A 27896-nucleotide genomic window follows, 5' to 3' on the forward strand; every position below is an offset into this window, starting at 1 on the left:
AGAATGTCACAAAAAAAAATAAATTCTTTGCAAGTGTGCTGCTACAGAAAAATGTTAAAATTATTAGACAAACATTACAAACGAAGCATAAGAAAAGTAAAGTGCAAGATACTGTACAGTGTATGGGCAAACGATTTAGCAAAACAAAAAATGAAATTTGCCAGGCGTATTTTGAGAGGATCGGCAGGACAGCTACATCAATTGGTTACTGAAGGTATGGTGGAAGGAAGGAGGTGCAGGGGAAGGAAGAGACGAACTTGGGGAGATGATGTGAAACAATGGCCAATGGGTTGACTTGTAATGGATAGAAGAAGCAAAAAAATAGTTGAGAAACGTGACGTATGGAAGCAAACGACAGCCAACAATCGGCTTGGTGACGGCACATGATGATGCTGACAGAAAGAAAAACGTCCATGTATGAAAAAAAAATGAATAACTGTAGGCCATGCGCATTGTGAAGTTAGAGATAGGCCTATATTGAATAAAAACATCGTGGTTCTGTATTTTTAGCTATTGACTTAAAAACGTTTTGTAGGTTAAGAAAGGTGGCGTTTGGTTTGATGAACCTTTCACACCACAAACTGACCGACTCACGTTTGATTGGCTGGCATCGATACCGTTGGCCTACTCTGCAGCGTATCCTTACAAAATCACTCAATACAAAGTTGTGGTGGGGATACACAATCATGATTAGTCAAATTATACTTAGTTTGTATAAGTTATTGCAGGTCCTAATAGTGGGAGGGGAAGAGGTGTGATTCCATCTATCCAATCATCTTTCTCTACGTCGAAGCATTCAACCGTGTCAAGATTCTTGATTGCGCCATCATCACAGTGTTTGCCGCCAATTATGTAAATTCGAGGACCTAAAAATTCAAATGTTTTCAGCTTTGTAAAAAAATTATCTTAAATAAAATTACACAAAAATCAAAACTCGTTTCCAATCCACAAAGTTAGTTATAGCCCAATTGAACGTCTCCGAAATTTTATGATAAGTGGTTAAAAATTATTCATCCGTAGACTTGCAAATACTCCGCGATTTTAAAAACTTGATAATATTTGACCAACAAAAGTAAATCTCCGATAACAATAGCCCGTCCTATTACTGGAGAGCTATATCGAAAAACGTTTATTAACATGCATAGGAAAATCAAAGAAAGTAATTTCCGGACCATCGCGTGATTAACTGTCTGGCGATTACATGATTGTATGGTCGTTGGACTTTTTAACAATATGTTGAAAAAAAAACGCAAAAATTAGTGTTATACTTGTAGTCATCAAAACAACATCACTGGTATGTTCTAAAGATTGTCTTTCACCATTTTAAAAAGAACTGAACGCTATAAGTTTGTTTGCTTCTCACCTAGAACGGCAAGTCCAGCGTCGTGTCTCCCGACCCTCAGAGCTGTGATTCCCTCCCAGACCTTGCTTGTCTCGTTGTAGATGTCGACGTCATAGACGCTGCTGAAATTGCTGCATTCCATCTCCGCATCCAGCCAGGCTCCCCCAAGGACATAGATGTGCTGATTGCAAACCGCCGCGTTGGCGAAGCATCGTGGAAAGCGGAGCGATGGCATCAGCTCCCAACTGGAACAAGCAAAGAGCGAACCATCTTTTTTGTTTTTGTTTATTTTGAGATAATTAGCAACGACAATAAGCAATCGGATCAATGTCGTTGAAAGTGATTTCAATTGGTGCAGTGTATAAAGTGGATTGTCAAAATCACTATTAATGCAAGCATAGCGTATAGGCTACAACGATCTTCGACAAGTGAGTTCTAAAAGCAATGGAGGAGAAAACTGAAAGTATGCGGCATAACCAATATTGTAGCGACATTATCTTCGGGCACAATGTCAGTTAAATCTGAATAAGATTCATAACCTTCTATGAAAATTGTGCTTAACCTTTGTCAGGCGGCAAAGGTAAAATAGTAATAATTGCGTTTTTAAATTGTGATAACTATTTTAGTGAAAGCCGCATTGACCTGAAATTTTCTGACATCTTTTCATTTTTAAGTTACAGTTGATTGCGTAGGACAAATTTCAGAAAAATTCTCTACACGTTTTAAAGATAGGGGTCGTTGTTTTTACACCTTTAACAAGCTGAATAGGTACAATTGTACCTTCGCATATTTGGCATAGAATTAATGCAAGAAAACAAAACATTTCTTTTATTGTTAAAGAAATAATTTATTGTTGTAACAAAAGAATACAAAACAGCTTATGTACAATTTCAACGATAATTTAGGAAGCTAACTGCTCTTGGCTGATGCAAAAATAATTTAGGAAGCTTTTTTACTCATTTAACAAAAAGCACACGTTGTTTTGCATGTGAATGTTTGTTGCAACCAGGTGGGTTGCAAAACCTACCTAACTTTTCCTATAGTTTTACGTTGTTTCCGCTTCTAGTCTCGGCAGACACAGCAACTGCCAACAATCATAATAATATGATATACTGTCTGAGTAGTGTATTGAAGCGTTTGGACCAATAAAAACCATTTAGAAAGTATACCTACGCTAATTGTCATGCAGCATAATAATTTTATCTAAGTAAATTCATCTAAAAACAGTCCTATTTTGGCCTAGTTTAAGATTACTTCAGGGATTTAGAAAAGTACAGGATGACTAACTACGTGACAAGCGAAGAGAGGGTTAACCCTTTGCTTTTCAACGTTTTTTTGGAAGTTAACTGCTCAAGGGGGGGCCGTTTTTGGATCAAATTCAATCAGCTGTTACGTGTTATCCGCTGATGCTATTTGAACAGAAGTTGCACTGGTGTGAAAGCAAATCATTTGTATATAAGTTTGAAAAGTCATTATTTTAAAATTTTATATGTTAAACTTGATATTTCAATTTTTGCAAAGGTACCCAAAAACGACAATTTTGATTTAACTTGCCGCTATTTAATTACCGTGCTAATCCGATTTCATGCAAACTTCTGAATAACAAAGAGCTCGATCGAACGCACGAAGTGTGTGTGCGGTGTGCCGAATCATTGCATTGATTAGAATTTACGACTTGCGAGCAAATCTTATTGTAAGCTACTCACTGATTCTAAAATAGTTACAATCAAAGTAACATTGTTACACGAATTTGAAAAAAAAACAAAACTGCGTTTGTTGTCTTACATTTTTATCCTAAACTAATGCATTCCCAAACTCATGGCTAGCTTCTAGTTTTATGGAACCAAATTTCTCATAAGTAACACCTTAGCCTGCTTGAATAGCTGTTTACATCTTCGTTTGTGTATTTAGGTCTACAATTGAGTTTGTAGTATGAATATTTTTAGTAGAGAGAAGACAGTTGAACAAGTTGTTGAAATTATCTGAAATTTCTAAGTTCAAATTAGGTGCTTTTGAAATTGTGGATTTGTGTCAAGTCGCATCACAAATATCATGCAGGCCACATCATAAGTCATTTCGCTTACGGGTGTTTATAAACATGACTCATAAATTACATCCACAAAAAATACAGCATTTATATCAACAAAGCTAAGTTCGAAGCTCACTTTTTATTGAAGATTGTGTCAATCAATTCGAAATAATGCAACAGCGAATTGCCGCCAGCGTCGAAATAATGCAACAGCGAATTGAGGAACGTGCGTAAACAAAGGAAATGTGAAATAACCCACAGTCAGCAAATCTACATAAATTTAACGTTTACAAATGTTGAATCAATGTAAAAGGACTGGATTGCTGACTGGGTCCTTATTGTTTGAAGCACTAAAAATACGCGTAATATCGACAACATCAGCAAGGCAGTGATTATGTTTCTGGCCAAAAAAAAAAAAATAACTTTTGACTTCAAAGATAAAAATGATTATAACGAAGCTTCAAAGTTTGTCGTAAAACATTTTACAGAGATACAATAAACATAATCATTTTGTGCCAGATTGTGAGAAGACTTCCTAGATTCTTTCCAACCATTTGCATGATTGCAAATTATTTTCTATAACTCTATATTGCTAAAAAATGGCTTCTTTGTTGAAACAACGTGGCTACAATTCTATAAGAAATTCTTAGGCCTACTACATTGAAGTAATGAAATTTTTTTTGTGATTTTGCTGATGACGTTTTACAATATCCGAGAAGTAAAAAATAATAATGATGAATTATTTTATAAAACCGTGGTTTGCAAGTGCTTCACAAAAAATTGTTGAGGGAAAATTTACTATTAGACGTAAAACGTTTGTAAAAGAAAATTGTCGGTTTACGTATTTATAATGTTTATTGCGCTGTTATCGAATTATAAACTGCCTGTATTGTCTACCTTTGTGGTTGCCGGCCAGCTTAGAGCAGCATGCAAACCATGCGTTTTTGGTATTTGCATCGTGTTATGATTCTCGAAAATCTCCCACAAGGTCTTTATTTTTATCGTGATATTTTTGTGCCTTGTCTGTCCTGAACTTGAAGTCATTGTGCAGCACAATCCACATCGGTTTTTAGACTCAGTCTTCATTGAAAATCTTTTGTGTGGTGCATCATTTCAAGTAGTGTCTTCCCCTAAACTGTTACACAAATCGCCCAGAACCAGAACCATCGTGTTATCTTACAGCAGTTGAGAGCCCGTTATTGTATGTGTGGAATTATTACTGTAGATGTCTGACTAAATTCATGCCAAAGTTGAGCAAATTCTGCTTTCGGGATCCTTGCCGTTATTTACGGTATTTTTTGTTGATAAGTTTGGGCAGCATTTTTCCAAGATAAATGAAGACATCGGTATTGTTCGTCACTTAGATTTAGTTTTCTCAGCATTGTTTATTCATTCTTTGATCCACTAGTTTGTCCCACTTTTGGTATAATCGGATCGTTTATAGCCTAAATGGCGGGTCTTCACAATAGCCGGCCTCTTATACATTGGCGCAACGTATTCAGATGTTGAATCAATGATGAAGAAAGCTGATTTGTTGTTTGTCTTATGTGACGCCTAACTTTATGCCTCGTCTACAGTACAAAATATTTTGTAATGTACATTGTGTACATTGTACATTTTGTTTGTAGGCCTACATTACAAAATATTTTGTAATGTAGATGAAGCATTATCATCTTTATTTTGCGCTCTTTGGAACAAAACACAGTGCACTGTGAAACAAAAATACAGGACATAACAACAAGTAGGCGACATAAATCAGTGAAGGGACGCCATCGAGTTAGCTGCTACGTGTAAATGAAGCCTATCTCATAATTTTGAGTATCTCACAATTACTGTTTGCAAAAACGCTATTTCTCCGGCTTCTCCCAAAAGCATTTGCAGTGATACATTTCCTCAATTGCAAGTTTTGTCAATGAGAGCATTTCCATAGAACGTTTATTTCGAAACCAAGTTTTCGTGTCTTTATCCAAGAGAAGATTTCTTATTGTAACGTTTTTTATTCGTCAATGAATATTATCTGCTTGAAACAACTGTTTTGAATAGTTTGTGGCCTCCATAGTCTACTATTTTGATCGTGGATTGCTATTCTTCTTTGTAGAGCTGATAACGCAAAAAACGTTTGCTATTATTGTTTCTAATTAACAGCTTTGCGATCACTGGCTTTTCTTTGTAGCATAAGAAATAACGCGCTTTGTATTATTGAGGTCAAACCAAACAAAAGAAAGCAAGAGAATGCTTCTCTCTGCTCGCGCATATCGATGCACGAAGCAATTATGAGCTTATGGCTTGTCATCGCAATGTAATCCATTTCACGCTTTGCTGGAAGTTAGCTAGAAATAGCAAAAATTCACCAAAATCTTGAATTTACAAGAAAACTACACAACTTTTAGCATCAAATTTAATATCATCAGATCCGCCTGGCAATTTTAGGAAAAGTCAAGAAAAACCAAGTGCATGGCGTTACTGTGCTTCAAATAATTAAAGGAAATATGAGGGGGGGGCCAAATCCGGCCTCCCTTTGAGGAGCAAAGTGTTAAACAAACGTGTTGCCGAAAGTGCTACGGAACTAGGCTACTTGTATCCAATCTGATATGACCATTTCACATAATTTTTCACCTGTCTACTGTCTAGGCAAATTCACTACTCCAACATTACAGCGCAACAGATTTGACTTATAGGCTATCTTCACACGTGATTGGACGTGCAAACCGCTTCGAACTTAGTGAAAAAGATTATTCAAATCTAGTTTGTGCAAATTAATTGTCTGTGAAACGCTTCATTGTGTAAAGTTCTTTATTCACTCACTCTCCATATTCTTCATCGTAGGCTTCCACTACATCCAACACAACCCCACTCTTATGGCAATAACCTCCTATGGCCCAAAGTCTGTTGTTGAACCTGCATACAGCGATGCCTGCTCGAGCACTGGACAATGAGCCAGAATACTCCCAAGCTCCGGGCTCAATAGAGTAACGCTCCACATCTCTGAGGATTCTCTGCTTATGATCCTGTCCTCCAATGGCGTATATAAATTCACCCACACAAGCACCCTGCGGACAAAGCAATCACGAATCAATTGAAATCTGTCAGAAGTAAATTAGCCGACCAAATGGCTACCTCAAGGTACGACCTGATTTGTTACATTCTACAGACTTTTTCAGATTTCGCCAACTTTTGGTAAATCTCTGAAAGAAATCTTCTGAATTTAATATTTAAACGTCGTTTTTACTTTCATCTCCAGGTGAAAAGTCGAATTTTAACATTTAACATCACCAGGGTTTGAAAACCAAAGACAATTGGGTTCGGAAAATTTCAATCAGGCTGTAAGCCACTTGCTAACAGTTTGATTGGAAGTTTTTTAACTTAGTTTTTCTCATATTTTACTGCTTCCCCAAGGCAACAAAACATCACTACGAGTGAACAAAAAGCAAAACGCTATGAAGTTTGAGTCAGACAGTCGCGGTAGTCAAAATCTGCAAAACGTGACAAACCCGACCACACCTCCTCCGTCCTCCAGGTAACCATGCCGACCGTAATGAAAATAAATCTCATATCGAACGGAACAAATACCAAACTATCACTGGATAGTTCAAATAGACTAAGCAGGTAGGCTAGGTAGAATGCTGAAAACGTAACCACAATTTAGTTTCTAAGGAGCATAGGCGATGTACCAACAAACATCTGTGGGGTTTGACCCATGATAGACACCTTAAATAGAAGGACTAGTATCTGATATGCTCGGTATTTGGAACTTGGGTCCCAAATCCAAACTTGGGTCCATCTAAAATGTGGTATAAATTATTCATAAAACTTTGCTTTTGATGTCTTTTACAGAGTTTTGGGGGGCAAGGATTTCATTTTTCACAATTGTTTTGTTCTAAAATATCAATGAAAGGTCTTTTGAAGCTTATTAGTCTCAAAAATATTACAATTTTGGCAAAAATGGGTGTTTTTTTTTACTTAAGTCAATGGAACAAAAATTAAATTAATATAAATTTTACACACCTTTTCACTATCTTATATGATGAACACCTGCAAAGTTTGAGTGAAATTTATTGAGAAACACGAGAGTTATAAAGCATTTAGTTTGGAGGGGTCTGCCGAGGGGGCACAATTTTTTTACTTTTGGCCATGTTTGAGGTCCTATTACTGCTTAAGTAAATTAGGTAAGAACCTAATTTTTTTACAGGTGATAGTACTTCTACCAAATATTGAAAAAATAACATCGTTCACGTTGTCACTTTAAAAGGTCAAAAGTCAAAGACATCCAAATGTGGCCGTTTCCAGCTCTCGGTCAAAATTTTTCAAACTTAACCTTGCCAAGACCCTGTTTTTGATTGGTTTTGGCTGACATTTAGTAGAAATGTTGTTTACAGGATTCTCCATGAACTGAGAAAATTTCAGTACAAAATATTAAAGGGGTTGGAAGGTATTTAATGTGAAACATGGGTCGAAATGACAAAAAGCAAAAAAGAGGTCCTTTTAATATTCCGGTTACCCATGACCCCAGTAAAAATTTACACTGAAAAGTCATAGAAAATCTTGTAAACAACATTTCTATTAAATTTCAGCCAAAACCAATCAAAAATAGGGTCTTAGCAAGGTGTTAAAATTTTGGAAAATTTTAACCGAGAGCTGGAAACGGCCACATTTGGATGTCTATGACCTTTGACCTTTTAAAGTGACAATACAAACGATGCTATTTTTTCAATATTTGGCAGAAGTACTATCACTTGTAAAAAAGTTAGGTTCTTACCTAATTTACTTAAGCAGTAATAGGACCTCAAACATGGCCAAAAGTAAAAAAATTGTGCCCCCTCGGCAGACCCCCCCAAACTAAATGCTTTATAACTCTCGTGTTTCTCAATAAATTTCACTCAAATTTCGTAGGTGTTCATCATATAAGATAGTGAAAAGGTGTGTAAAATTTAAGAAAAATTGAATAGGTTGAATTTCTTGACTGTGTGAATTGACACGGAATGGCCCAATGGTAAATTTTCAAGTGGCTGGTGGCTGATCAAGCTCTCGTCAGATTACATTCTAAATTTGCACAATTAGTTTTAGTAGTAATTGGCAAGTTTTCCAACCCCAAGCTAATAAAAATCTTATAAAAAGTTTTTTTCACTCCACCCTACTACACAGCTGTGTATGTGACCTTTGTTAAACGGATGCTGTTTTACGATCTTCATTGTAGAGTGCTTCAATATCACGCCAGCGTGCAACATGCATTTTCGCCTCTTTCATGAAAGAGAGTTCTTTATTGTGCTCAGTTGCAATTTGTGAAAAGCGTTGCAATTAGTTGCAATTCACATTTCTTTGTCATGCTTTCGACGGTTTCAAACTTCGTTACGCTGCTGACCAACTTCTTAATTCAACTGTTTCATCACAAACCATTTATTTGTGCTGCAATTCATTGACAAACATTGCTTGCTCGTTAACTGCAATTGTTGTGGATATTTTCAATAGATTTAGCAACAGTTAGCCATAATAGCCTACAGTAAGTCATAGTTAGGCCTATGTTTGCGCAATTTGCGCAAATTACGCATACATAGTGTTAAGATTTTGGGACCCAAGTTTAAAAACCCTAGATTGCGAGTTACGAGTCCTTCTATTTAAGGTGTCTATGCCCATGATACAAAAGAAGAATCCACAAAGGATACAAGCGGATTTATAACAAAAACTCTTGGGCCAATTTAACACTTACATTATGGCATTTATGGGTCAATCTGATAGAGATTTAAGATGGGATCAGCTCCTTTTCTTAATATAATTATCTGTATTTGAGCCTCTGGCATCAAATTTCTTGCATTTTGGATCCATGTTTTATGATTTATGTTTTGATTTTCAAATGTTAAATTGTTGGCTATGATAAACAAAACATAATGACTGCCCGAGAAATTAGCCTACAAAAGTTCGTTCTTTTTAGTATATGTACTGCCGAAGCAAGTACGAAATTCATTCTTTTTATCTAGAAATGTTGGATTTCATACCTGTAGCGACATCCTCGGCGAAGACATAGACTCAATCTTACACCACTTGAGGGAGCCAAGACCAAGTCGGTGGCAAGTAGAGATAGGGCAAACTTCCGCTCCAGGGCCGGTCAGCGAAGGATCCGAGCCCCCTAAACAAGGTCATTTGAAAAAGAATACATACAAAAAATTGGGTTTACATATGAAGATGTGCAGTATCTCCTTTTTTCACCCTTTTACTTTGTCAACTTGTCAACTTCTTAGATTAGCCAATGTGATGCAATGTAGATATCCATTAAAGCTGGACTTTCCTATCAAGTTTAAAATGTTTCATTCTAAGAGCATTGCTTGTTAAAAAAGAATCACCTGACAAAGCACAACGATTGTGAAACATGCAAGCAAAGTTACCTAGTATGTACAGTGCTCCTTTGCAGTAAACAGCAGCATGGTGGTTTCGAGGTTGCGGCATTCTTGCAAATCGAAGCCAGTTGTTTTCTCTTTCCTCGTACTTATACACTCCATCACAAGCAACTTTCTGTTTAGTGTCGATTCCTGTCACGATTTAAAAAAAAAAAAATTAGACAAGATCACTGACCATAACCTACCAAGTAATAGAAATAGAAATGCAGCAGTCAGATAAAAATCATCAAAGGTCAGTTGTAGGTGGAACAAAATGCAGTTAGCACCATAAAGATTCGTTGTTATTTATGCTTCATACATAGAAATTACCATACAGTGGACAACCTCTTTTACAACAAGTGTAAGCAATGACGTGGAAACTCCAATTTTGCTTAACAGGAAAAAAGCAACTGACAAAACTTAGCACCTTCGTTGAAAGAATCTTGCATTTATGTAGAATCTAAAACGCCAACATCACAATATATTTGCATTAATTTGTACCTTTGTAGTCTTTTTTGATTTTTGACGACAAATATTAAGTATTTTGATATTAAATATCTTAAAATACCTGCAAACACAAAGCAAAAAACTAACACTCTTATCAACAAAATATGTCCATTTATTTGGCTATTGGGCCGCTTAAATGAATGACTAGCATCGCTTTTGCGTAACCCAGAATGAAAGAGTAAAAGATGCAAGTACAGTAGCTGCATACAAATATTGCTCCCAGCAAGAAAAGCAACAGAAACAGAATCTGTTCAGAAAAGAAAAACCTCTGGCAAGAGAGGGAGATTGTTTATTTGCCTATCAATATTGCAAGTCAAACACATACCGAGGAAATATATTACATGTAAGAAGGATGAAAAAACCTTACGCTTTTCTGGTCAGAGTGCTTCTTGTATAAAATAGCATGAATTTTTAAATATTAATTAGCCTAGACAGTTTAAAATAATGCACATATAGCCAAAAGATAAAAGCAATCCATGCGATACTTATGTAAGCCACAAACAGTGCAGTATAACGTAGTAACCTCCAGATGCCAAGATGTAGTCCGGACAGCAAGAACAAGGTCGAATGGGGCAATATGGAGCATCCTTTTCTCTTTTGACAAAGCCCCCATTTTCGTCTACTGCCCATTCGTCATCATCTGAGTCGTAGCATCTAAAACACGGGATATATTACGTCATAGAGCAAACAGCTCACCTGGCAGTGAATGGAAGTCTACAAGTGGTTAAATGCATATTCTTTGTTTTTTGTTTAAAAAAAAGAGTTGTATAGGTATGATTTTCAAAAAATTATAACGTTTATCAATTTTTAAAGTGCCACTTTAAACTTTCTTAAAAATTGTTAATGGAGTAGATCATGTCCACTTTGATTGGAATTAAGCATTAAATACGTTTTTATTGTTTAACTTTAAACAGTTTCAAAAAAGAAAAAAAAAACACTCAATAACGTCCAACATAGACTTTTTCATGAAGCTGATAATAAACTTTAGCCCTTAACTTTTCTAGTTTATACAGCGGGTAGCACCTTAGTATTGACCCGTCGGGGTTAGAGTAGACCCGGACCAGTGTAAATTTATACTCAGTTCAAAGCAACCTAACAACACAATATATCTCCTCGCCAGAGGCGTATCCAGCACATAATGTTGGGGAAGGCAAATAAGAATTACCGGTATTGCACTAGTCATTGAACCCGGCAACGAGTCAGCGAAGCACCTGGAGGGGGTTTAGGGAGTCTCCCCCAGAAAAGTTTGAAAAAATACCACAAAATTACGCATTCTGAGAGTACTTTCAGCCTAAATCTACGATAAAACTCTGTTAAAAATGCTATGATGCTAACAAAGGCTAAAATGTTTATTTGAAATAATTCGGGAGAACAAATGTATCTTTTGCCACCCCGTCCCCTCGACTACGCTTTTGCTCCTTGCAAATATCATCACTAGCATGGAACAAAAATGTGACTTACTTCAATGTTCCTATCCTTGGCTTCTGTCCTCGCGGTGCTTCCATTGTGTGCGTCATATCTGGAGTAGCTCCCTGAGCGAGAAGACAATGGTATCTGAATGCTTCCAAAATATTCACCCGACATTTTTTCTTCCTCATCAAGTAATCTTTTGTTTCCACGTGCTCTGCCAATTGCTGGGGTGACAACAACTGCAATCTTACCTGAACAAAACAATAATAGCGAGGATAAGATTTGAGTCATGTAAGGGCATAAATTCGTTGTAATATATTGCATCGATGTCTTTGTGACATGAAGACAAACTTATTTTTCTTCAGGCCAGAAACTATATTTGTGCCAACAAAGGTTAGGACACAATGAGAAGTAGTTTGCGTTTGATATGCATAATAATAATTACAATACGGTCTCCCTTTTTGTTGATGAGACCTATCAGCAAACATTACGATTATGTTATGCATTAGCAAGGGTGCATAGTATTCGCAGTCGGGTTGTATCAATCGTGTCAATGCATAAGTAAAGCTATCAAATGCAAAGCGAGTATTTAAAAAAAAGTTTGTGAGAAAGAATAAATTGTTGGAAGCATTCTTATCTTTTCCGGTATAAACTGATACTATGGAGCGTGAAAGCAACAATGCGCGAACGAGGTAGGCATGGTGTAAATAAACTTTACAACAGCGATTGCCAACCTAGAATGTAAAGGTAAAGGTGAGTCCCATACTTAAATCCAAGCATCGTGGGATGAGAAGATAAGGTTCTCATTATACTAAGCTTTCGGCACTAAGGAGAGTAGGGTGGCCAGTTCCCGTCTGTCGACCGCCTTTACTTCAGCAATTACGCCCACCCAATTTATTATACCCTGGGCAGAGGTGAGCGGTGTTTGTCAACAACCAGCAGAAGCGGGAGTCGAACCAGGATTGCGTGATTAGAATGCGAGCGCCTTACCCGCTGCGCCATTTCACCGCTGCGCCATCCCACCTAGAATGTACGGACCTCAAAACGTATGTGAAGTCGGCTGCATTGACAAGTGGTGAAACCCTTGGTTCGACGCCGCTTAACAACATGCGACTGTATCTTTGCGTGACACTTAAAGGCATGCTTGAAGATTGGCTTCCTTGCCTTCCCGTCCACTTAATTTAAATGTTGGACTCCCGTGAGTAAACATGGATACAACAAAGAGGTATGTAAAAAGTTTTTATGAGGTACAAAAATGTATTGATTTAAAGAAAAAGTAGTAAAATTTTAGCACTAAAAGGCATAGGCTACAACTATTACGTAAGACCGGTTTTGCTAAACCTTTGTCCAAGGTCACTTTCATAAGTACCGCATCCACAGGCTTGATAGTTTAGGAATTGGTCAGTGACTACACAATGTTGGAAACCACCGCTTCGTAACTATCAAAGAACAGTATAGGACTATCAAGAGTTTTGAAATTTGTGACATACGATAGTTTGATAGGAAAAAAAGTTAAGCACAAATGCATCTAAACACATAGACAATCAACCTGGTAGGCGTAGGTGTTTATCAAGCCAACGCATCTGTGTTACGTAATTTTTCTCTTGATTGATGAAACAAAAACAAAACACTGTCAGTCAATTCTTCCGATGTTTCTCACCTTTGAAAGCAAGTAAGGGGCGTGAACAAGGTGTGTCTGATCGGCTTCCAACCATTTGCAGAGAGCATTGAAAACCTGGAACTCTTCTATGTTGAGTCTATCATCATCCAGCAGGCAGGCCAGTGAATGTACCGAAGCATCTCTAATGATGATAACTCTTTTATTTGGCGTTTGTTGCAACAACGTAGCTACAGTAGGCTACCACTGAATATTCGAGAATTGCACTACCTTGCTCACATACAAAATGATAACTTAAAGGTTACGCAACACAACGGGTCAAGTACAGTATCTAAAATCTAGGGTCTAATGTAATTTGTTTTCCGTCTGTCTGTATCTTTTCCACACTATTGCTCGCTGTGTGTTTCTTGATGCTTATAGTCAGTTAGTTAGTTACCTTCAAGAAGTTTAAATTTATTGGAATTCTATAAATATTTTCAGATTCCTGATGAGGGCTTAAGTTAAGCCGAAAACGTTTGACTGTTAAACTATTTGTAAATATGTAAAATATATTGTTGTAATACTCAACCCTGTGGTATTGGTATCTAAAAGAGGAAAACAATAATTTGTTTTGCTCTACTTAGGCACTTCTTCTCTGAGCAAACATGTTTAGACCATCTTTTTGTGTTGTACCGTATGTTCTCTAACATTTCGTAGCGTATTCAATGCAAAACAATTTTTAAAGGCTTGATAAGGGCTGGATGTATAGCTGAAAAGGTTTCCTAGTTTGTTTATATTGTTAAATGTTCTGTTGTTGCTGCGTCATGTCTATTTATAGTTGAAAAAAGTAACCATGTGGCACGAAGCAGCTAAATCCGTTTTCGGGATTTTGCTTTACTTCGGTACCACAAACATAAGTTGTATCAACAGAACACAAGGGTAGACTTGCCTTCGCTGGGTAACCCAAGATTGGGAGCTCTTACCTGCATGTAAGGCAACATCGACCAACGGGTATGAGGATTAGTCACCCTTTTCCGGCAACCTCTCCACCCAAATTGTTTAACCCTATCTTAATACGAGCTGTTTTCGTACGCGGAAAGTTCGACACGGGCTATTTTAGCCCCGTGCTAATTAATCGCTAATAACGGGAGCTATGAAAATCACAGAGCCAAAATATTTTACAAGATAATAGCCATGTGTATTGTGCGTATAGAAATTAAACTTTTACCCAACAAATTTATTGAAATAAAGTGTTTGAGATCAAAAAACGTCAGAAAGTCGGTTTTTATTCTAATTTCCCGAAAATAGCTTCAAAATTGACCGTTCAAACGCATATTTTTGAATTATAACATAGAGTAATGCTAAACTAAACACAAAATGACTTTTGCTCATAAATATAAGGCATTTTTGGGCGTTTTTACATTACAAAGAAATTGCACTAATATTTATAATCTACCATATAATTTGTTTGCTCAAATATCAAGCAGCGAAAGGTCAACTCTGGTTTACCGCTCTTGTCCTGACCCAATTCTCATCGTAGAGAAATAAGCACAGCTTGATATGTCCTATCGTGGCATTGTGAGTGCTAACAGCTTATAGATACTTTGCTTATGTCGATACAACGTTCAGCGGTGTTGCGATACAACCTAAGAAAGTCATGCGTTTGTTTCAAATTGCATTCCTCTTTAATGAATGCTTTTTATTATGCAAAACTTTTGTAGGAAATATCGGCCGCTTTACAGCGGTTCACCGTCGTCAGACATTGAAATAGTATAAACATTTGATCTGTGGAAGTAATGCCTATCAGCGATAATGGAAACACACAATGTCATCCAGGCACTGTTTATTGAAAATGAAGACATGCAGCTCGTCATTGCATTGAGAAAAAATTGACTTATCAAAATTCTTCGAAGACAAGAAGTTCCAGTCACAAAAAATATGACTTGTGCGAAATGTTGTACAAAACAAACCGTGTTGCAAGTGTAGTAAATTAGCATCGTCAAGTTTAATGGTAATGAAATTGAACCGCACAACTTCACAAGTAATATTCCGATCAATTTATAGATAGAAAAATACCCCGCTTGCGAATAAAACAGTGATGGCCAAATACTGTGATTAAAATATCTAATCCCTGCTCAACGATAACATGATAAGAAATCTTATGATAACCCGCTATTTCATTATGAAAACCACTGGCAATAGCAAATTTGAGTTTGCTGTTTATCTATGGTTTCGTCCCAAAAATGTTGACATTGTATGGCGGAGTGACCCACGTAGAATAGGTACATCATCCAAACGTCTAGACATGTGTGATTTGACTAATGACATGGCTAGCTGCCACCCCTCCACAAATTTTTCGTCTCCCTTGGCTTGTGATAAGGACAACTCGCGGTTCAAGTAACTAATGGTCATCGCATTGACCCGCGCAACGTCTAAAATGTAAGAAAATGCAGACACAGTCCATTTTGGCGACTTCGGCTTGACTCTATAATATGGCATCTTCTGGTCGACGACATCAGTCCTACCCTTGGTAAAATCGCAGAGCTTCATTATTGCAGGTTTTTTCTTTCCGTCATCTTTGGTTACTCCAAGGATTAGCTGCATGGTTGATAAGACCAGAACATTGCGTTTACCGTTAGATTTTGGTTTGACTGCGTACGACGTAACGGTAATATGGGGTCTCGACTCCTCTCAGTAAATTTTGGTACTGAAGGCTTCCCAATCAGTGAGATATTTTTACTCGCCAACCCCTTTTCTTGCTTTGCCATGTTCCAACTAAAGTTATGTTTTTGTTCCAAAGCCATTCTGCCAAATCAAGTAAAGTGTAAAATCGATCAAGGGATATGTTTCGTTCTTGAAGCGAAGAAACTCTGTCCAAATTGTGTAGCCTACCAACGTTTCCACATATTCTATAGTGGAAGTCAGATAGTGTGGTCCTGGTACACCTACTGGCTTACCCGCATAAGCGATAGCGGTACCGTATAGGTGTATGGCATACGCGCACTATTTATGCTTCTTAGCAACAAATTCTATTTAGCAGGCTTATTTTTATTATATTGCCTGAAGGACACACTAACGCGGATGGAAACAAAATCTCATCCAGTGAAAGGAAGTCTTCTGGTATTAAAATCTTTTCACAATTTCCAGTAAAATATTGGAAAAGTTCTGATTGCTGTAAATCGGTCACTTTGCCAGCGATCGGCCCTTGTGCCTTTATCATCAAAACGAATATTTGCAGACATAAATTTGAATCGGTTTAACGACATTGTCGCACTAAATATAGGATGTCCATATATCTGTGAAAAGCAATGGTTAATTCGGTGAAATGTTCGCTTGAGTAGTCCTCTAATACAGGGCTTCTCAAACTATGGGTCGCGACCCCAAATGGGGTCGCGTAATGAAATTTTGGGGTCGTAATGAAATTCTAGTGCCGGTGGGTTGTAGTCTTGCCATGATGTCGATTGACCGCAACCGTCGGTGCGAACTGTCGAACGATAAAATATAATCAATCGTAACAATTGATGCATTGTTACGCTATCATTGCTGTAACGTGCTGACCAAAGTAACCTTACCTCTCGCATTATGATTTCAGAGTAGCTTATCAACTAGTTTCTGAAGGAACCAGTTACAAGATTAATTGACTATGGATCAGTGGTTAGGTTCCGTAGATTCATGCGGTAACAATTGCAAGCACAAAGAAAACAATTGATAAGTCAGAAAGAAAAAGAAAATATAATGATCAAAATGATCCGTTTTAATGTCATTAACGTGGATGTCCCCATAATGCAACAAAACTTTAATTGCAACAAAACTGTTGGTGTTTTATTTAAATCCAAGATGTTGAAACTTGACTTTAATCCGATCATATATTTAAATGAAAAACGTATCTGCTTTGAGACCTAGTGAAATATTTAGGAGTAATAATTAACGACTTGCAATCCGATGATGAAGACATGAAACGACAATTACGGTCGTTGTATTGTGCTGGAAACATGTTAAAAGCAAGGTTTTCCAAATGTTCGATTGCTGTTAAAAATGTGTTGTTTCGTTCCTATTGTATGCCTTTATATGCCTGTCAACTATGGTGCAACTATCTTTCATCCAGTAGTAATCGCTTACGTGTTGGATACAATAACTGTTACAGAATGTTGTTTAATCTGCGGAGACGACGCAGCATCACCTCTGCATTCGTTGATAACAATACCACAACTTTTCAAGCTCTCATTCGTAAAAATTATACCAGTTTGTAACACAATGTAACTTGTTTTCCAATCAATGAATTTATGAAATAATGCCAACAGACTGTTACTATCAATCTTTGTATGTGGTGCAATGCAACTCAGCTCTCCACAACTTTTCAAGCTCTCATTCGTAAAAATTATACCAGTTTGTAACACGATGTAACTTGTTTTCCAATCAATGAATTTATGAAATAATGCCAACAGACTGTTACTATCAATCTTTGTATGTGGTACAATGCAACTCAGCTCTTCGGAGTTGAGTATCTGCTTTGTTTCTACATTTTATGTTTGATTGTAAAATGGACCATGTTGAGTCTGATGTAAATAAATAAATAAATGGGGTCGCATAGAAATATATTTTTCAAAATGGGGCCGCAGAGCAAAAAAGTTTGAGAAGCCCTGCTCTAATATACCACAATCCAATGAATGCTTCTAGTTCCGTGGCATCAGTTTCCTGAAAATGTGAAGCATGCCAAGATGTTCGTTGAGCCTCCGATATTCGCGATAGCCGCTCCCGTATGCATGCGTTGGTGCTTGCAACAATGATGTAGATCATCTCTGCTGTAAATAAGAAACGCCATGCATCATACGACGTCGTTGCATATTGATAATCGCGCTTTACTCCTGGTAAACTGTGAACCACATTAGCAGAGTTTTGTCTTCCTCTTATTGATGGTTGCTTAGTACTCCAAACAACCTTCTCTTTACTTCTTTGGTCAACAACCACCGAAATTCGCTCCTCTTCCTGGTCAGGCAATGTATGGTAATTTTTTTCATCCAAGGCACTATCTAATGATTTGACGGCATGGTTCCTACGACGTTGGGACTGCCCATGTCTGACGGTCACGACCTCATCTTCGCTACTCTCGTCAGATGTTAGCGGATCATCTTCACCATCAGATAGAGGCAAATCAACACCATCCGAAAAATTTGCATCTCTTTCATCTTCGGTTGCTAATAAATCTGCCGCTTGCCTTGCATCATAATACACATTCGAAGCCATGATTTTGAACTGTATTATAAGGTACACACGGGCCACTTGCTCAAACAAAATGACTACATTTTGCCAGAAAAATAAATTCAACATAGGGTGTGAGAAAATTTTTTTTCTTTAATTGTTCGTGTTCTGAGAAATGAAGAAGTTAAATTTACAATAATTGGAGGGGGGAGCAGACATTCATTACAATTATTCAGACGCCGGATTAAAAGTTTTTCTTGTGCTAATGTAATATGAACTGCCCAGACCTCTATACTGTCCCTTGCTGGCGGAGTCAGCCGTTTGCATTGATTCAACGTTGACAGACGTTGACTCGTTGTTGAGTGACTGATTTTGCTAGCCGAGGTGACTCAACTACTGTATCGCATTTTTTTCGCTCGATTTTGCCATTGTAAAAACATAGCTTCATTCTTACTTTTCACTGACGATAAAAACAGCAGTTTTCGAAACGTTTGAATAAAATGTTCGCTAATGTGTCAGCTTTGATAGTTATTCTCCGAATTTCCTCTAGTCTAAATCCTACGGTTATGCTCCGAAGTTTATTACTTTACTTCTGGCCTTTTCAAGATCAAATTAATTGGGCCATAAAACATATTTTTTCATGTAATGATGTAACCTGACTTGTAATATCGCCATGGTATTATGTGCATTTCTACATTACTCCTGTACGCAACGTTGGTATTTAGCACACTAACATATCGTATAGATGTCGTTTTATTTGGACAGTTCTTCTTCTTGCGTTTGAGGCCGCCACAGATCACGTTGTTACATCCAGGCACAGCAGCCAATGGATTGTGTATTCATCGAGCATTGTTAGGTCCACATGTCTATCTTGTGGTCGGTATACAGGACATTGATAGATAATGTGGTGTGCAGTTTGAAAATCTGAGCCACACGCACAAGATGGTGAATCGGCGAGGCCCCACTGGAACATGTTGCTGCTGAAACGGCCCACTCCAGTCCGCAGGCGATTGAGCTTCACCCATTCCTTCCGGGGTAGTTCTGCTCCAGGTGGGGTGTTGGTATTGGGAAGGACTGCGAGTTGGGTTGGTCTCGCAACTTCTCTCCATTCACGGTTCCAAACTTCGGAAATGTGGAAGTTCGATTTGCAGATAGCTGCAGCATGTCGGGAGAACGGGCGTCGAGATTTCAAGCGCTGGGGCTTTTGGGAGTGCGAGTTTAGGACAATCTGGTTGAGGAGGTGGTCATCCCTTGACATAGCTTGTAGGACCAGGCTGTGTACGTGGTTTTCCCTACGAAGTCTACCTGGGGCGATGCCTGATAGTACCGGCAGAAAGTCAGTGGGAGTTGGAAGCAGGCAACCGGTGATTATTCTCATGGTGGTGTTGAGGGCAGTGTCAATTTTGGAAGTGTGTACGCTGCGGCACCAAGTGGGGGAAGCGTATTCGGAGGTGCTGTAAACAAGTGCAAGAGCACTTGTACGGAGTGTGGATGTACTAGCACCCCAGGATGTTCCAGCTAGGCATCTCAGCAAGTTGTTGCGTGCTGATAGCTTAGCATGAAGGGCTTCAGCATGGTGTTTGTAGGTTAATTGTCGGTCGAGCTTCACTCCTAGGTAGGTGGGACACGGGTTGTGTGGGAGTGGGTTTCCGTTGAGAGAGACTGACAATTGGCGCGTTGATTCCATGTTGCAAAGGTGAAAAGGTGTGACGGTGGTCTTTGCCAGGCTCAGTTTCAGCATCCACAGCTTCAGGTAGTCTGCGATTAGGGCCATGTCATCTGTAAGTGCTTCCTCTACCACATGCCAGGACTTGTCAGAATTGAGTAGTGCCAGATCATCAGCATAGCCGTACTGGCGTGACGTGGTCTCTGGCATGTCACTAATGTAGATGTTAAATAGTAGGGGTGATAAGCATGATCCTTGCGGAACACCGTTTTTTAAGCGACGAGGCCGGCTGCACTGCCCGTCACTCGTCTTAAGCAGAAAGGTCCGATTTGCCAGAATATTTGCGAGAAATCGCACTACCTTTTTGTCTGGGATCATGCGGAGGAGCTTTAGGGTTAGCCCTTGGTGCCACACAGTGTCATAGGCAGCAGTGAGGTCTACCAAGATTACTCCTGCTTTGTTGCCCTTCTCGAAACTTTCCTCAATATCCTCGGTCAGCTTGACTGCTTGATGAGTCGTACAGCGTCCGTGCCGAAATCCAGCTTGTTCTTTTGGTAGCTGGGGATCAACAACTGGCTCGAGTCTAGTTAGCAGGAGCCGTTCCAGGATCTTGTATGGGACGCAGAGTAGTGATATTGGGCGATAGCTCTTGGGATCATCAGCTGGCTTGTTTGGTTTAGGTACTGCCACTACAGTTGCTTTTCGCCAGATTTTAGGTATGGCCTGGAGGGTCAAGCAAGCAGAGTAGAACCTTTTCAACCATGCCAGACATTTGGAGCCACAGTGCCTCAAGAATTCTGGAGGGATGTTATCGGGCCCTTGTGCTTTCCCGCTTTTAACTTGTTTGATGGCAGACGCAAGTTCTCCGGTGCTGAAGGGGGCTGACAGATGGCCATCTGCGCTTGGGGCGTTCCAGAGCCTGCTGCATTCCTGCTTCACTGCAAGGGCGTGCTTCTTGTTTGCCACTTTACATTTGCCATTGGCTAGGAGCTGTTGTGCTATGGCGTTAGCGGTTACAGGGCATCGTTTAGGATTGGAGGTACGGCCTGTAAGACGATTGAAGGTTTTCCATGCAGCTCTGCTTGAGTGGGTGAAGTCGATGCCTTGCACTGTGTCTTCCCAACGCTGCTTGCGTTTTACGTTGAGGTGTTCCAACAGATCAGTGGCAGTCATGGATGTCTCTTCACTGGTTTTTGAGGCCAGGAACGCATCATAGCGTTTGTTGCATTCTTCGTCCCATGATGGTATAAATTGACGACGGAATCCACGGGGGATGGACTTCTTTGCTGCCACGAGCAAGGTTTTGCAGAAGGCTTTATAAGACTTCTCCAGTCCGTCAGAAGTTGGTTCTGGGAGGTGCCGGGTTTTCTTTTCAACCAGGAGTGTGAACTTGGTCCAGTTTGCCTTGCGAAAATTCCACCTCGGACAGTTTGGACAAGTTGCTCATAATACTCCCAGAGCTAAATATACTGCAAACGTGTTGCAGATAATCTATATCGCACCTTTAGAGGAATTCATCATTACGATTTTACGTAATTCAAGAGTTTGCCGCAATAATCAGGAATGCTTTGTGTCTTATTCAAAGTATTCTTCATCTCATAAATAACAAAGTGCCATGAGACATCAAAATGACGTAGAATAGCTGTAAAGTTTATAAGTTTTGCGCATAGAAATTAAAATGAGCCAGGATACTTTGTTTTCTGTCCGATATAAACTCATCTATATTTGCCTAAATAGGTTGAATGACAGTAAATTGGCATAATGTGACGGTTACAACCGATTACACAAATATGTGAAGCGTATACTGATTTTTAGCAATGATGGGACCGCTTGAAGTGTATACCTCTCTTTCTTCATTTTAGCGACGCTATGATATCACGACCAAAATCAATGACCTAGAATTCATTACACCATGTTGTTGGCAAAACACGTTATGTATGTAGCATGACAGGTGTTATATTATATTGTATCGACGCTCTACGAGATAAATATAAGTGAATATACTTACAAGAATCTAAGGTACGATAATGCGTTTGGAAGTCAATGATCGTGCAATTTTGTTATGATTGTGGGAGTACTAGCCTACATGCATCAAAAAGAATCAAATCAAAAATAATTAAATATGGGCTTCAGCATCTTCTAAGAAACAAGCGTATTTATTACTTCGGCAATGTCGTCGAACAAGGGTAGAGCACATAAAAAGAAAAAATCGTAATGTTTGATTTGTAGTTTGGGCGATAGGCTACAATCAAAGTAAGCAACATATTGTTACAATAATGATCAAGCATTTTACGTTGATTCAACGTAGAAATGTATGGACTAAAAAAATCAGAAACAGACTAACGGAATAAAACTTGTTTATTCTATCTGGAAAGCAGCGAAATGTGGAAAGCAGTCGCAATTCTATGGGCATTGTTCGAACACACACAAGATTGTAATTAAAACCCCACAATCCTATTTTACGCTTTTGCGGCGAAGCAACGCCTCGGGGTAGGATTAGAATGAATGTCCTAAAACGATATATTGGATAATTGGATCACACAGCGGGAGAAAAACTTTCCACGACAATTAACTGCTATAATGCAGGCAGTTTCGTGAAAATGTCTAGCCACCTGGGACAAAATGTTTAAAGGTAGAAAAAAATACCAGTGTAGGTTTAGAAAATTCGCAAAGAATAAAAACTAAAAGTCAAGAAATTTCACATTTCTAGCATATTTCCTTCTGTGAAATATTTCACGATTAGAGTGGGGCGTCCTCATTAGACTCCGTGTCGTATTAAGATAGGGTTAATCGACAGTAGGAGACAACGATAGATTAGTTACTTAGATTTTTGAGCTGTCATTTTCTGAAACATCGATCTCTAGTGCAATTGCTATATAGGACTATTTTATCTGTTTGATATAATGGGATGCCAAACAAAAACAAGCCATTGTATTAATTGAACAACATGAATCTTGGTGGGATAAAGATTACAAAAAAAACGAGATCTGAAGATTAAAATTGCGTCTTACAATTTTATTGTTGTCAGCCTATCCTATGACAACGGCAATATCAATTTGACTAAAAGGCAAAGCATTGAAAAATGGAATAAAATTATTTAGTTAAAGTTTGTGTCTAACTATTAATCTATGAACTGTACGTTATAGTAAGTTACTTAACATCAAACTTGTTACTTACAGAAACGAAAGTGTTTCCACAACCTCAGCAAAGTGCCTTGCAGCAAATACTTGTACGTTGCCCATGGTTACTAAGTCACCTTGGAGACGGAGTTCATCCATGATCCCAGTGACAGTGAGGCTCTTGTCTCTGGGCAGCTTCCAGCCGTGTCCTGGGTTCTTTATTTCATCCATGTCCTCTTCACTCAATTCTCCACAACAAACTACAAATAATGAAAGATTGATCATGAAGAGAACGACATCTCTTTCCCTTCACATCATCATCGGACTATATGCAAATGTCAGTTTGAGACTAAACTTTTACAACAGAATTTCACTTTAATTCCATTTATAGCTAGTTGGTGCGTTCATGAAGCAATAAAGTTTACATGCAAAGAATTTTTTTTAAATGGTGCAGAGATTTCTCCATGGCAAGGTGGCTGGTCACCTTGGCCACCTTGGCCATGGAGAAATCCTTGGTATTTTTACTTATACATTACAAGCCAGCCAGAACTTATGGCAGCACTTTATGACAACACTTAATGGCAGCACGTGGCAGCGGTTTTCCAGCAGTTGCTGTTAGTGTTACAATTGTTTGACTAAAGAACAAGAAAAATACAGATATCTACTTAGAGAAGCTTTTTCTTGTTCATTTGTATATTGTTGAAATTAGCTGATACTGCATGTATGTCAAATGAATTAAGATAAAAATGCACAATGATGACTTAAGGCAAAAATACAAAGCTTGACAGAATACTAACGAGTGTCCTTTCTGTCAGCGTTCATTTTATTTAATTCCTTCTGTCTCTGAAGATGCGCTTCCTGTACTTTGGCATTGTTGTAATGTGGCTGCTTTTGAAGATCAGTCAGTCTCTTCTTGATGCAAACATCGTTATAAGTGTAATTACCACTTCTTTTTGCATTGCCTGTGAAAGAAAAATTCTTTAGCATTGTTTTTAATTTTCAAAGATTTAATAATTTAAAGGAATTAATTTTTGTCTTTATTGCAACAACATGCATCACAGGTGCAACTCAACAGAAAACTGGGAACAATCGCGTGCTCTGGAGCGGTGTCGAATCAACGTCCTTTCCAAATTTTCTCACTGTTTGTGATTGTCAATAAAATTAAATGAACTGAACAAAACTTGTTTTCATGCCACACTCAGAAACTGAAACTAACGCATGCTACTCTTGCAATGAAGTGACATATTTTATAAGAAAATGTTTCACCGCTTTGAGTCATTGCCAACTCCCAATCCAAAACCTGCCGCATGATGGCGTCAACCATAGTTTGCATTTCCAACCGGCCAGCCGCAAGTATCAAAGGTCGAGCCGAATCCGGTTTGATTCGGATATCGGCTGTGTACATGAAGTGCAAGACCTGAAAGTGATTACGTGACATGAGAACTCCATCATTGGACAAAGAGAGCTCCTTTGAAAGCATAATTCTTGCAGTTTTACATAACGCACTTGCAGAGGTTTTGGACCACTGACTATTACCCGAGATTAACAAAGATTAACAAAATGAAGTTTTCGATACATTATTCTATCCACTAGTTGCCATTGAATGGAGGGTAGTCCTTGAAATGCGTTGCTGAAGCCAGTGCCGGTCTTAAGGTATTTCGGGCCCTGTGCGGAATATGCTTTGTGGGTCCCAATGACAATGATCCAATTCCAATTCAGTAGCGTACGTAACTAGGTATTTTGAAAGGGGATTTGGGTTTTGACGGCCGGCGGGCGATGCCTGACGGCGTGTTTGCCGAAGGCGACACCCAGCGGCGGGGGATCTGAAAGGCCTCCCCCAGAAAATTTTGAAAAGTTACTTTGAATTTGGTGCATTCTGAGAGCATGTTCAACAAAATTGTGGGTATGAATATTACTGTAAAATGGTGCTGTGCGGTGGCATAGCAAAAGGATAAGATCATGTTTTCTTCGGAATTTTTCGGAAATAAAGCGGAGTCTTTATGTTTTCTTGTTGCTAATTAATTCCTGGCTGAGATATTTGAATGTTTGCTATTGGCAAAACTCGCTCTTTGTTGCATCGTTAAAAATTAGACAAACTTTGTTTTAGAGCCATAGGTTGATTGCTGTTTTTGCCAGATTATTACATTGGAGATGACAGAAAATTACTGCATTTTCTGAGTAAATTGCGGGCCCCCTAATTTGCGGGCCCTGTGCGATCGCACGGTTTGCACACCTCAAAGACCGGCACTGCTGAAGCGCACATCCCGAGAGCCGAACCAGCGCCGCTCAATCGTGCGGTTTCTTCATGCACGAAATTGGCGATCAACTTGAGCTAGTCGGGCGGACTTGGACGTATAAATAAGTGTACAATTATTTTAAGGTATACAATTGTTTTAAGGTATACAATTGTTTTAAGGTATACAGTCTTTTTTTCCGTGCAAATTTTATTGAACTTCAAAGATAATTCCAATAACTCATCGCAATTAAAAAAATCGCTAAAATCGAGGAATCGGGATTTTGCCAGATGACCAATCCTACTAATGAAGTATAATTAAAATACATATTTTACAAATGTTTTGCAGATGTAACAACAAAATAGTTTTTAACAGGTGCTTACAGCTGTAACTAACTTAGGCTATATTGTGTCATGATTCAATGAGCTTGTTTCTGTCAATCAAGAATGTGTTTTTGCAAGCAACTTGAAACTTTGCAAGTTTAAACAAAATTAAACAACAAATAAAAAAAAAGATATCTGTACCAACCTTCTCACCTGTGAGAACAATTCACTGCTCATAAAATCTACAATGATTTCCTTCTCGCAGAGCATCGACGTTTGCACCGACATGGCTTGCTTTTTAACGAAGGCATTGCGGAAGAAAGCACTAACCGAGGCGGGAACAATCGAATGACAATGAAACTCTTCTCCTTTCACGTTGATGGTCACATCACAGAGCTTTTGTGCTTTCCACAACCGCACCAAGTTGCGCCAGCTTTTGACGCAATGTTTGTGGCTTACAGAAGTACAATTTCTCCATTGTCCTAACGACTTTGACCGATCACCAAGCTCCATGATAGAGGCAGCAAAGACTGTTCATTACGTGGATTACAAATTTATCATTTTTTGAGTATTCGTATCATTTTTGTAATGTGATGTAACAATTAAATCATTTGTTGATAAAAAATATGCTTTTATGCATTCATAAACGAAGTCCAAGTCTAAGATCCTATGGAATAGTTTCCGTGTAACTAAGAATAGTTTTAGGAAGAAATTAGGAATGTGTTCGCTCGTTGACCTTTGCACGCCGATGCTTGACATTTATTATATTAAAAACACAGGAAGCGGTGAACGCGAATACCAATATAGTCTTTCGCTGTTTCCTGTCTGTTGTGGAATCTAGATTGTTATGGTGCTACTTTATTCACATTGTTTATATTTATACCGTATAGCCTACTATTCTCGCAACATATGAAATTAAAGTTTCTCTCTCTCTCTCTCAAGATCAAGCGGCGGTGGTTTGGCTCTCGGGGTGTGCGCTTGAGCAACGCATTTCAAGGACTGCTCTCTATTCAGCTTCATATGGTGGATGGAATAATGTCCTGGAAACAAGACTTTAGCAACAATCGGAAAACTTCACTCTGCCAATCTCGGTAACCGACCCAGCGTCAAAACCCTCGTCAAAACCCAATATAAAGTAAAAAAATGACTGGCTTTTGGAGATTTTTTCATAGAAACAATGTATGAAAAAATCAAAGGAGAAATCATTTGACCATTGCGAAAAATATCAAGCCACGTTGATACGGACAAGAGTGACATCAACACCAGCCACGGCTTCGAAGATGAATTTTTTGGTGTTGTGGTGACATCGAATAAAACGTCAGTAGCCTACGGAAAGAAAAGTTAACTGTGAAGTGAAGGTTTTTTTTTCAGACAGAGGGAAGTTCTTGAGCTTTCCCAATGCCGATTTATAATGTTTCTTTATTAAATTTTACGGCTGATCGAAACAAACTTTGTTAAGACGAAACAAAATCCTTCTTAAAAATTTTTTGTTCCGAAACGAAACGAAATGAACAAAAATAATTTTAGGTCAAAACGAAATATTTTTGCAGAGAGCAGACCATTGCTTTAGAAGTAAACAAGAAATTTTAAACATCTTATTTTGCAAAAAAAGTGTGGCAATAAGAAAAGAGGTAAATAGCCAACTTCCTTTCTCTGCCAAGCAAAACAAAACACCAGATTGCAGAAACCTTAACAACCAAATTTGGTAAAAAAAGCTGATGTTTGTAGGGACAGTAGAATATCGGGATGCGCAACTACATCCGCTTTTGGCTTATCCGCAACACTAGAAGGGTTACGATTTTTTCTGATTTACAAAATAATGTACATTTTATAGGTTATATAAGAAGAATGAAGTTGGTTTTAAAGTAATTTAAGGTTTTTAGTTGAAAACAAGCGAGCAACAAAGCGTAAAAAAAAATGTCAAATTGGCAATTGACCCTTCTAATGTTGGCGGAACAACGGAGTTGCGCGTCCCGTAATCTACCGTCCCTAGATGTTTGAAACAACTCTGTTGATGATGTGTGGGTAAGCCGGTGTCAGGTTTTGAGAAGTTTTTTGAAATTAAACAAAACTTCTACTCAATACAAAAACGATGCAATAGC

At 38.4% G+C, this 27896-nt stretch overlaps 1 protein-coding gene across 2 annotated transcripts; it reads right to left on the bottom strand.

The window, feature by feature from the left end:
* On the bottom strand, window positions 1-26230 carry LOC145785662 (kelch-like protein 26). 2 transcript variants are annotated; one of them, XM_082597347.1, is made up of 12 exons: window positions 26008-26230; window positions 24504-24654; window positions 24035-24199; window positions 23296-23497; window positions 13317-13458; window positions 11708-11907; window positions 10770-10900; window positions 9749-9892; window positions 9362-9492; window positions 6177-6421; window positions 1364-1587; window positions 1-866 (listed from the first exon to the last, which is right to left on the bottom strand). In XM_082597347.1, the coding sequence occupies exons 1-12, from the start codon at window positions 26080-26082 to the stop codon at window positions 706-708; spliced, it is 1971 nt and encodes a 656-aa protein (XP_082453473.1). In that variant the 5' UTR covers window positions 26083-26230; the 3' UTR covers window positions 1-705. The 2 variants fall into 2 exon arrangements, with proteins under 2 accessions (XP_082453473.1, XP_082453474.1); XM_082597348.1 differs by having other exon boundaries at window positions 2-866; window positions 26000-26138.
* Window positions 26231-27896: the final 1666 nt, after the last annotated feature.

Source organism: Aplidium turbinatum, chromosome 16 (genome assembly GCF_918807975.1).
Source record: "Aplidium turbinatum chromosome 16, kaAplTurb1.1, whole genome shotgun sequence".
NCBI classification, from domain to species: Eukaryota; Metazoa; Chordata; class Ascidiacea; order Aplousobranchia; family Polyclinidae; genus Aplidium; species Aplidium turbinatum.

Bases quoted from the DNA above. Each gene is read 5' to 3' on its own strand.
- LOC145785662 (XM_082597347.1), bottom strand. From the start codon at position 26,082: ATGTCGGTGCAAACGTCGATGCTCTGCGAGAAGGAAATCATTGTAGAT. The intron at 11,908-13,316 runs GTGAGAAACATC...TGTTTTGTTCAG, and splicing joins CCCCTTACTTGCTTTCAAAG to GTAAGATTGCAGTTGTTGTC. The intron at 1,588-6,176 runs GTGAGTGAATAA...TGCTTGTTCCAG, and splicing joins TACGATGAAGAATATGGAGA to TTGGGAGCTGATGCCATCGC.